At 34.8% G+C, this 11,451-nt stretch overlaps 1 protein-coding gene and 1 pseudogene across 6 annotated transcripts; one reads left to right on the plus strand and one right to left on the minus strand.

The window, feature by feature from the left end:
* The first annotated feature begins 58 nt into the window (after nt 1-58).
* LOC121241112 (kinetochore protein NUF2 homolog) lies at nt 59-11,224 on the plus strand. 6 transcript variants are annotated; one of them, XR_005935659.1, is made up of 13 exons: nt 59-355; nt 1,136-1,354; nt 2,249-2,339; nt 2,412-2,591; nt 3,370-3,459; nt 4,817-4,924; nt 5,747-5,800; nt 6,012-6,126; nt 6,211-6,368; nt 6,457-6,552; nt 7,685-7,757; nt 9,813-9,889; nt 11,130-11,178. XR_005935659.1 is itself a non-coding variant. In XM_041138729.1 (12 exons), the coding sequence occupies exons 1-11, from the start codon at nt 192-194 to the stop codon at nt 7,751-7,753; spliced, it is 1,344 nt and encodes a 447-aa protein (XP_040994663.1). In that variant the 5' UTR covers nt 59-191; the 3' UTR covers nt 7,754-7,757; nt 11,130-11,224. The 6 variants fall into 6 exon arrangements, 5 of the variants coding, with proteins under 5 accessions (XP_040994663.1, XP_040994666.1, XP_040994664.1 ...); XM_041138729.1 differs by lacking the exon at nt 9,813-9,889 and having other exon boundaries at nt 11,130-11,224; XM_041138732.1 differs by lacking the exon at nt 9,813-9,889 and having other exon boundaries at nt 11,112-11,173.
* LOC121241484 lies at nt 8,938-9,672 on the minus strand (annotated as a pseudogene).
* Nucleotides 11,225-11,451: the final 227 nt, after the last annotated feature.

The raw sequence follows: 11,451 nt of genomic DNA on the forward strand, positions 1-11,451 counted from the left end.
GTTGGTCAGCACGCACCGTTTCATTTTATTCCACCACGCACCGTTTTGCTTAGAGTCACTGCGCACCTCACTTTCAGATTCGATACTTCACTTCTCAACTCACAGTTCACCAGTTCTCAGTTACAGGGTTCGAAGCTTCTCCTTCATCCACGCCGCCGTGAGTCCTGGCCACTCCGCCGGCCCCCTAACAGATGTCGAAGTTCGAGTACCCAATCATGTCGCGCGGTGAGATAGTGGCAATCTTGTCGGAGTCCCAGATCGCCAACATATCCGAGCACGATCTCTTTAACCCCAACCCGGATTTCATCTCCGAGCTCTACACTCGTCTCCTCTTCCACATCGACGCTCTCCATGAGTAATTTCCTCCCTTTCCCCCATCGCTTCTCTTCCACTCAAACCGCAACAATTTGATTTAGGTTTTTTAAGCATATTTTTAGATAATTGAAGATGTCACAGAAGTTTTATTCTGTACTCGTTTGATTTTTTTTTTATAAGTTCTGTACTTGTTTGATTAGCTTATAATCAGTATTTTTTTTTCTGTAAACATTTTCGTGAATTGGCGGTGGTGTGGATATGGGAATTGGGTCCTAATGGTCTGTTTGGTTGCTGTGAAAATGCCAGAGAAAATGAACCGAAATTTAGACTTAGATTTTTTACTGTTCATGTAAGTGAAAATTGAAGTCCCGGCAAAGTGGTAATGTGGAAAAAAAAATGATTTGATGCAACCTTTTTATTTTTATATAGTTTCATTGTTCTCTAATCTTCCTGAATTAGGGAAAATAATCCTAAATTGCAGATAGAATAAAAATGTATCTTCTTACTTTAGCTTCTGAGATCTGAAAGGGAATCTTTGAAAATTAGAGTTTCTAGTTTTTTCCTGGCGAAATTGGATTTCAAACTTTGTTTCTTGAGCTCTAAGCTCTTTTCCTTAAGAGTAGCTAGATACAATTATAGGGTGTGCAATCTCCGTGTATTCCATTTGAAAAAAGTGGGGTCCTCTATTAAAAGAATAATTTTTTCTTGTGAGTTTGGAGTTCCAAATTTACCTATTTTTTCAAAGGAGTGCATGGAATTGCACATCCGAGGACTGCAAATATCATTTCTCTTTCCTTCATGGGGTTTCTGATTCCTTCAGGGAAGATCATGGGCAATTGGAGTTCGCAGCGCTCGAGCAGCTTGAGAACCCGGACTTCCATGTTGAATCTGCTCGGATCATGAAGCTGTACAACAGGATAAAGGAGGTGCTGGCCTCGACAGATTGCCCCAAGAGATTTACCCTCAAGGACCTGATAAGACCAGATACCGACAGGACTGAATTTTTCCTCAGTGCAATTCTCAATTTTGGTCTTCACAGGTAAGTTTTTTGTTCTTGAAGTTTTTCAGCTTTTATGAGGAACCTAGTTATTGATCACCTACACAAGAAAAGATTGTGAGTTCTTTGACTGAGTTTGTCTCGCATAATAAACTGTGAATTGTTGTAGAGATGATTCTTGATTATTGTTGACGTTTAGATGAATACAGTGAGGATTGGCACATTGGCATTAAGAAACTGTGGTTAATGCCAATTTTCTTATATAAAGATATGATTGTTTATCAGTTACTCTAGATTTGAGGATGCACATTTAGATAGGGAATTCTACGAGCAAATTAAAAATATCGTGCTTTTTGAATGCTTAGGAGATGAATTTTGCTGCATTTAGGTATGAAAACGTAGTTTGCTTTTACAAATGAACTACATATCAATGGAGTTTGTCTAGTTGGCTCTGAAGCATCTGTCTTCTATTTTAGCATGGTTCACTCCATTGCGAGATATCTAGTGCTTGTGGAGTGACTTCTTCAGACGGGTTCCTTTGGCTTGGGTCTTTCCTAGAAGAGTAGTCAACCTTTTTTTATTCTTGGAGAGGATTAGGAGGAAGCCCACGTATTATAGCAGTGTGAAAGATGGTTCCTACTTGCTTGGTATAGTGTATTTCGAGGGAAGGGAACAAACATGAACTGAGTATCATGAACGTTTGAGAAGCTCAAAATTTTATCTTTTAATGCTCTCTTCCTCTTGAGGCTGTATTGGTTTAACTTTTCACGTTTTTGGTAACCTTCTCAACTTCTAGATATGGGACTTGCTTGCATACACGCTGTGCATCTGGATGTGCCTTTTGTGCAGTTTAATGAAGTTTAATTATTTATTTGTAAAATACTCAGTCCTTTGTTTTCAATCTTTTTTTTATACATACTTTTTTTTCATTCTTAGACGGGCAAAACTGGATTTTTTACGTCCAATTGTGGATGAAGTGAACCTTCTGGAGGAGCAGCAAAGAGAGTGGGAGGCTAAGATATCTCAGGTTCTCTAATAGATACACATGAATAAATGCTTCAAGATAAGCTTCCACTTATGCTAAATGTTTGCATTGCAGTTGAATGCAGAGATTGAGGACTACAATGAAGCAAGAGAGAGGGAGTTGCCCCTTGTTCAGGAGGTAGATGCAAAAGTTAAAGAATTGCGTCAAACCATTGCAGGACTTAACAATCACCAGATGTCATTGAGAGCTTCTTTTCGCAAGCTGAAGGAGAAGACTGGAGAAATGGACGAGAAGGTCAGTTTATTGAAAATGAGCTGATATATTGGTCAAAATCAATTGGGCTATGCCTAGTTCTTATTAATAAAATTATTATTTACTGATAAAAGAAATAAATTGCTTGAGAATAATTTACAAATTTTGGGTCTGCTAGGTCAGCTGAGGTAATTGTTTGCTGTTTGATTAAATGATAAATTTGGTAGTATCATTCTTTTTAACAGTTAATCTTGAAGAAACAATTTCATCATTTCTTTGTTTTATGACAAATCAATTGGAAAGACTCTTAGTTTTTGATTGGTTATATCTGCATAATGATATTGACAAGCATATATGTTTATGATACATATGTAGTAAGGTATCTACATCCTTCACTAGCAGTAATTGGTGAAGTTTTTCTCCATTCAATCGGGTTACTTATTTTTTGAGCAGTGTTTGTATCTTATCTGCTTCAACCACAATTATATCTTTCCCAGAGTTAATAATTATTTTCTTGTTGTTAGATTGTTTGTGCTAATGCGGTAGGTTAATTATTTTGAACCATTACTGTTCTTGCTTTTGCTTTCACGAGTTTGTTCACATCTTCCCAGATTTTTCTAGGTCTGAGTTTGTCCTAGTAAATACGCAGTATATTTAAAACGTTCTCCTTTGTTGTCATGGAGTTGGCTTTAACAGTTAAGGTCATGATGCTATTTGAAAAGAAAGTTTATATGTTAAGCCCATCATGTAGATTGGCTATTCAATTATGAATTCTTATTTTTTACCTGCTATTGTTACCAAATTTTTCCGTTTCTTCCAGATTTCCAATGCCGAGTTTGTTCTAGTGCAAAGTGTTCAAGAAAATGCAAACTTACGTTCAAAAATTGTACAATCTCCAGAAAAGTTACAGGTATTGCCTTTTATCTCATGAAGTAAGATATTGCATATCATAGAGGAGTTATTTATGCTCATATTGAGATTTTGGAGCCATATAATTTAATAAAGTTATTCGATACATGTGCGAGACACAAACAAAAAGGCCTAGTTTATGTTTTGAATCAGAATTTTGACCTCATTGCAGCATGAAGAACAGAATATGTTTTTAGTCAGAATTTTAACTTACAAAAAAAAAATATCATATATTTTTCAATTTGTGGATTATGGCGGGTGGGGATTTTACATGGTCTAATGGGAGGGCTTGGTCTAGGCTGGACAGATTTTTGGTGTCTTCTTCTTGGGAAGCTCATTTTCTAGATTTATGTCAGAAGAGGCTTCTGAGGTTATGATCGGATCATTGTCCTATTATTTTGGACTGTGGGGGCATTAATGGAGGGCGTTGGTACTTCAAATTTGAAAATATGGGGCTGGAGGATGATGGCTTTGTGGATAGGGTAAGGAGTTGGTGGTCTTCATACCATTTTTCTGGTACTCCGAGTTTTGTTTTGGTTGGAAAACTCAAAGCTTTAAAACAAGAAGTGAAGAAGTGGAATGTGGAGGTTTTTGGAAAGAACAATTCTACTCATCATCTTCACACCACACACCACACACAATATTTTTTTTCTCTTAACAAATGTGTGATATATGGATGATGAGTAGAAGAACTCAATTAGTTTAGGAAGAATAAAACTAAAAATTAAAAAAATTAAAAAAAATTTCAAAAATAAAAAATAAGGGTGGTATGTGGGAATGATGTGTAGCAAAGCTCCATTACCCACTCTTTATTTTATCAGCATTAGTATATACATGTCTGCAAATATGATGATCTCAACTGGGCTAGTTTTCATGATCTTGTATCTACTTCTAGTCTATAACTTGCAACTAGGCGTTCTCTTTGTATACCTCCTTTATACTTGGGCAGTGCCTGTTAACTTCTATCAATAAAATGTTATTTTACCTATAGAAAAATATGGAGTTTTGTGCATAAAGGGTTAAACATCTTACAACTTTTGTGGGAATATCAAGCCTATGTTTTACTTACAAATTCATGTTGGAAGTTGGATGCTATATATGATCCTAGATCTCATGTCATATTTTTTAAATAGAGGGCTCTATGATATTATTCTCGTTTGATGGGCTTTTCGATGATGTATTTTGATTCTTTTTATGTTACTTGTAGTTTAAAGAATTTAAACGGTTTGGACTATCAAGGACATGATGTTTTTTTTCTTTCTGTTTGGTGTGTTTGTTTCTATATTTCACACATAAAGATTTTTCTCTCTGCACTTCATATCAACATGTTAGTAACTTCTTCACATCTTTGCCTAAAGAGGGCTTTAGAGGAGAAGAAATCAGCTCGGGAGGTGGCAAAGAACGCTGAAAAAATAGCAATACAATCTTATCAGGATAAGAATGCCATTGTTGAGCTTTATACAAAGGTATACTTCCATCAACGACTATGTTAGTTATTTATTCTCATTGGCTTGCCTACTGGTTTATTTCATGAACCCATTTGTAAATGAACTCTTACCTTTTAACATTTTAAGAAGGCTTACACAAATTTGCTGTAATTCCTAAAATATGTTCATGGACTTAGAATGCTTGTCCAATCTATTCCAGAAAAGCTTCAGAAATTTAATGCCTTCACTGAAGACAAGGCTTTATTTAATCTGATGTTAACTTCTATTAATTGCATGTTTCATGTGGATATGTTGCATCTCCTTCGTCATTTATGAATTATAAGTCAATCAAACTTGTGCTACTTGGGTCCAGTCATTCATGGGAGCTTGAAATTTCCTGCACTGGACAAAGATGCCTGCACATATATATTCCTCAGAATTTTCAATTAGTTACAGTTATATTGTCATTCCAAAATCATACCATTCATATGGATGTTAATTTCTTTGCAAAGTTTTGCTAAACACAGAGTTAGTTTGCTGTACTTGTGGCCAAATTATCTGATCTATTACTCCAAGGAAAACATAACAACGCACATTTATTGGTAATAGCTAAAATGTAGAAATTAGTCCCTTCAGTGGTATTGCTGCTCTGATTTATGGGAGCCAATTAATCCAAGACTTAGCAGACTCCATAATGGTAAACATGCAAATAAAAATATATATATGTGTGTGTATATATATATATATATATATATATATATATAGGTAAACATGCATGCATGCACGCAAGAAGAAAAACACAAAATATACGAGCTTAAAAATAGAGGGTAATTCATGATTTCTTTGTGTGCTTTTTCGCAGGTGTTCAAGAAAATGTTCAAGCACTTTACCCAGATGCAAGCCATACAAGAACAGGTGAGCATATGATGTTGCTAGATGTGCTTTGCAGCCGAGTAGTAACAGCTGACAGGTTCTTTGTTGGCCATGGGAAAGGCATTTCTGTGATTTGAATGAATTCTTGATGTTCATTAATAGAAAAAAGTTCTAAGCTCTTCTATGCTTAAGATAGAATCATACTTGAATCTTTTCTTGATCAGGCTTTTGATAACATCGGCACCTTTAATAGGTAAACTCAGCCAAATCCATTGAAAAGGACTTCAAGGCTTTAAAGGCTAAACTGAGTGATGAGGGAATGCTGGATAAGTCACTTGAGGCTAAATTGGTGGAACGACAAGGCAAAGGTAATTTCCTATTTCGGATACATTCTCATATGTTGTTTCCTGAAGTAGCATTCGTGAGCTGAAACCTTTCTTCTTCATCCCCAGTTGAACAGTTGGATGAATTAAGAAAGCAGTTGGAGAAGGAAAGAGATCTAAAATGCGAGGAGGCTACGAAAGAGTTCAATAATACTAAGTTGGAGGTGGAATCTAGGAGACGTGATCTAGAAGCTAGACAAAGGAATGTTGAAGCTGTGGTTTTTGAGGTAATTTGCTTCTCCTTTTAATCTTGGACTAAGCCATTTCATATGAAGCTGTCAAATATTTCAGTTTCTTCTATGCTGTAATTTATAGGTGGATGCTATAAATTCAAGGGCTAATTCAGTAAAAGAATCTGGAGCAGCTAAAGTGCAGGAGTTAATTAAAAAATCTGAGGAGATTGTGAAAGAGGTGCACTTTATTAGATTCCCTTCTCTGTGTGTATGTCTGTCTCTTATGAAATTGAAACTTGCACCGTACCCTTCCATATAAACATGATTTAGATCCCCAGTTTGGGAACTGTATGGCCTGGAGTGAGTGAGAGATATAAACATGTAGACCCTAAAGTATTTATAGCTGCCCGAGTGAATTTCTTGGGTGGCATTACATGCTCATAAATGCTATAGGGTTTACTTCATGTGTTTATCTCTATCCCATTTTAGGCCCCATAGTTTGGTCAATAACACTAGGGAATCCAAATCCTATAGACAGTGTCCAAATCCTTTCTAAGGAGTTGAAGTCCTTTGAAGGAATAACTGGAATTTTATGAATTCTGGGGAATTTACTAAATCGAATTCGTAAAAGAAACATGCTAGGTTTCAACTTACTACGGAAGGCTTTGTTTTTAATTTTTGACTATTAACAATGCTCTTAGGAACTTTTCAAAGACATTCCTGACAAAATGCTTCTCTAGGCCTGGTTTGGATGTTGAGATCTCATCTCAACTTCCAAATATTATGCAAACACATTTTTTAATTTCAAATCAGCAACTTTTCCATCTAATCATTACCAAATCATTATAATTTTTCCAAACTTCCAAACAAAACACAAAAAATAATTCAACTTTTTCAAATCTCAAAACAAAAATAATATTAAAAAAATTATATTCTAACAATATTTTAACTTTAATATTTTTATTCAATTTTTTTTCTCTCCTTTCCCAAAATTTCATAAAATATCTTAAATCAAATTATTTCACTACTATTCACAAATCATTTCAATATTCACATATTTTTCATCTCATCTTAACATCCAAACGAGACACTTTATAAATAGCAAAAGTCTTGAAAACAATAGCTTTTTGAATATCAAAACAATAAACGTTAACCAAGTAGAGCCTAGGATTTCCAAATGCCTGTGTTTGAGCATCTTAAATATAACTAGATCAAGCTCTGTCACTGATTTTTTCATTCTCAATGAGGAATTTGAAAAACAAAACTTATATTCTTGCTTGTTTTGCTTTTTCCAAGTCAGTTGATTTGGTAACTGTGACTTCCATATTTGTTGAACTGAAAATGGTCCAATGCTGTATGGCTGGTTGCAGTTTCACCACTATGCAAAATCCATTGAGGTCTTGCTGCCTACAATAGAAGCGGAATCAAATTTTGATTGAGTTGGTATGATTAACCTTCAACCATTATGACATCTATTTTTCTATTTTCGTTTTTACTGTAAAATGCATCTTGTAGTGCCATGCAAAGTTGAATTCTTGTATCCTGTGTTAAAATAGTACAAGTCATCCTTCTCCCATTCTAAAGCTAGCATGGGCTTTTAATTGGGGGCTTTACTGATTGTATGTCAACACATAGATTGACAATATTGTTATATATTTATTTTACCAAGCGCATGCCAACGTGCACGTGGACAGTAATGCCTTGCATTTACTCTGCTCACGATATTTCATCACAAAGACACAATTATAAAGACGTTCACATGGTATGTAGCTGCGATTATGGTGATGCAACTTGAAGTCCTAACCCAGTAAACCTGTTTAATTAAATATAAACTTTTTTCATTTTCTCTAAAAAGGGTAGAAACTTGAATATACGCTGAGAAACAAATTAAATGAAAACAGCATCGGTACAGAGATTCATGTAGGATATACTTTATAGTTTTGTAGTTGAATAGCATGATCGGACTACAAGTGTGTCTTGAACGAGCACTTGATATGACAAGCATCTTAGGATATACTTTTTTTTTAATAAGTAGCATCTTTGGATATACAAATTAAGGCCTTATTTGTTTTCACATATGAGATGAGATGAGATGAGTTGAGTTGAGATTAAAGTTAAAAGTTTAAAATATTATTAGAACATATATTTTTAATATTTTTTTTTATTTTAGGATTTGAAAAAGTTGAACTGTTTATTTTATTTTATATGAAAATTTGAAAAATTTGTAATAATTAGATTAGATGAGATGAGTTAAGAGGAGTTGTGAAAACAAATGAGGCCTAAAGAGCTCTTCTGATCATGTACTGTAGATAACAATATCGTTTGGACTTTCCATCTTTTAATTGACAATAATATTAGTACATACAACTTTATTTTAATCTCCAAACAAATCTCAACATATATAACTGTTGACAATATTTATACAGCAAACTCATTTTATAACCAACCGTCAACACCAGCCAGCGTTGAGAGTAATACAACACATTTAATTACTTTGCTGACTAAATGTCTGCTAATTAAAAAACATCAATACATTTAGTACATAATAGGAATTGATGATAACGATAATGTAACTTAAAAGACCGATTAAAAAAAATAATAAGAATAATGTAACTTAAAAGACTTAAAATTTCAATCCAGTGTCATGAAATTTTTCTTCTATATTATGGTCTAATCTCTCTGCCGTCTGAGGTGTTTAGTAATTTACCAAATCCCCACTATTGCCTCAGCGAAAAAATGCCGAGTTGTCTATGCCCTTGCTAAATAGTATCGTGTGATGATCTTGGATACGCCACCTTCCACTTTTATTCACATCCAAGTTGTTCATGTTATTAAAACTACACAACTTTGAAATATCACTCACTGTACCTTTTGCTTCTTCTTCTGGAGAAAATGGACATCCCAAGAACTCATCTATCCTCTTCAAATCGATGGTGGGTTGCTCTTTCATTTCCTCATACTTCAAGAGAAGTATCTTTTGAGCTGCTTTTACTATACTTTCCTTCCAACAGCTCAAAACATGATCCCAATAGGCACCATATAGACTCACTCCCATACAAAACTTATCAAAATATTCTTCAAGTGAGTCGATGGTTGAATGAACCCTATTCATGAAGTGCCAATGTGACACAAAATTATCTTTAGGGTTCCTACATACATACACAATCTTACATGTTGAGTCATTCACAGATGTTGGTAGCAAAGCATAAGGTAAATGAGTTGAAAAGAGTCTTGGAGATGCAAAAGAGTCGAGATCTGGAACCACTTTTTTATTGTAGATATGTGAATCTGGTATTGGCACAAGAGCATGAGAGTTGTTTGTGAGCAAAGGATGTTCTTGAAGGTCTGAATAACGCATCCGGCTTTAGGAGGGGTCACCAATAGGATATTGGTGTCGCGAGCTTGAATGTGTTTTTAAAATGCTATAACTCCTGACATAGACCAAGTTGGGATCCAGAATCCATGGTACTCACTGAGATGGCTTTTATCTGTTGGCAGGGAAGATATGTCGACGTCTTTGCATTCTTGACTTGGTCCATCTTCTTCCAGGTGTTCAAGAACATTAGTAGAAGAAGGTGATTGAAGTGTGGACATAATTTTAATAGAAATGATAATACTATTGGGTGTAGCTTTGTTTTGTGTCTATATATAGAGGTAAAAGGACCAACCAAGGCATGCCAAACTTACCAAAAAAGTAATTAGAAAAAGGTCACGTGGCATTATATTTATCAGGGCTAAGGAGATTTTTTGGTATTTTGATCATTTTGTTGTTATGATGTATTTTTTTGATCTTTGGATGATGTTTAAGGTTTCTTTTTCAATATTATAAAATAAACTATTTACATTTTGTCCACTATATACTATAGAGTTAGAATAAAACATCTGAATCCCTGTTTTCAAATCCTTTAAAGCCCAATTTTATTAAATATCATTTACATTTTTTAAAAAGAAAGAAAGTCTAATAAAAAAAAGGGAGAAATGAATACCAATTAAATTAACCTGACTAACAAATTAAATGAAAATCTTATCGGCACAGAGAGCATTTGTCATTGCCTATTGACTTTTTTGTTATTCTACCCTAGTCCCAATTAAGTTTATGGTTGATATTTAGAATCAAAACCGCTTTGCAGCCGTCCATCCGACACTGAGATATTAACAGCCCTCCAATAACCATCTGCCACATCAGCAGTTCCATAGAAATTATAATACTCATTATGCTACATGATGAAACACATCTTCCCCTACCAGAAATCGATTTGAGCCCCATTCAGAAAACTTTTGCCTGGGTGTTCATCAGGTATTCTTTTATCTTTCCCATTCAGACCCTTTAGTTTTGAAAATCTTGCAAATCCTCTCTAATCATTTCTACGTATATGAACTCAACAACTATTAATTTTACAATCTGATAGACCATATCAAGACATATCAGTGTGTGAGATTATTTTTGTATAATCATTTTATAGTTAGAGTATTTCTCTTTATTAAACAAGTGAATTGATTATAAAGTAGAATTTACGAAACAAATGAATTGAATTTGAACATTGACTCCTTAACAAAACACATTCAATATTTTTGTGAGGAGTGCAAGCCCATTTTTTGTTTTAAGCCCAATTCATTCCGTTAATTGAACATTTTGTGGTTAAATTCTATACATTTTTAGTTTTCCTCACCTGCTTGATAGAATGCCAGGTTGTAAAATTAAAATCATCACTTATTTTAAAATTTTATGTTGATAAGAAAAAATAAATTTTATTATTTATTTTATGTGTTAACATAGGCTGAGATAGAGGGATGCACTTAAAGTGAAAATGTCAGGCTGAGACTTGCACTCAAACAAGCAGTAGACGATCCTGATTCCTGGGCATAAAATATACTTGCACTCAAACAAGCAGAGAAGGAAGTCGATCCTGTGCAGAGAGGGAGGCTTCGCTCTGGAGAAGGCCGTGCGGGGGGGCAAGCTCACTGGAGAAGAAGATGCTCTGGAGAAGAGGCTTGTAGTGGAGAAGGCAGTGCATTGCGTTGGTCTGGAGAAGAGACGCTTTGAAAAAGATTTCTTTCCGTGTGAAGGGTGGGAATCGATCTGAGAATTTCAAATCCCCTATGTGCGGCTACATGAGGACTAATCTAAAATATCTAC

Source organism: Juglans microcarpa x Juglans regia, chromosome 7S (assembly GCF_004785595.1).
Source record: "Juglans microcarpa x Juglans regia isolate MS1-56 chromosome 7S, Jm3101_v1.0, whole genome shotgun sequence".
Taxonomy (NCBI): Eukaryota; Viridiplantae; Streptophyta; class Magnoliopsida; order Fagales; family Juglandaceae; genus Juglans; species Juglans microcarpa x Juglans regia.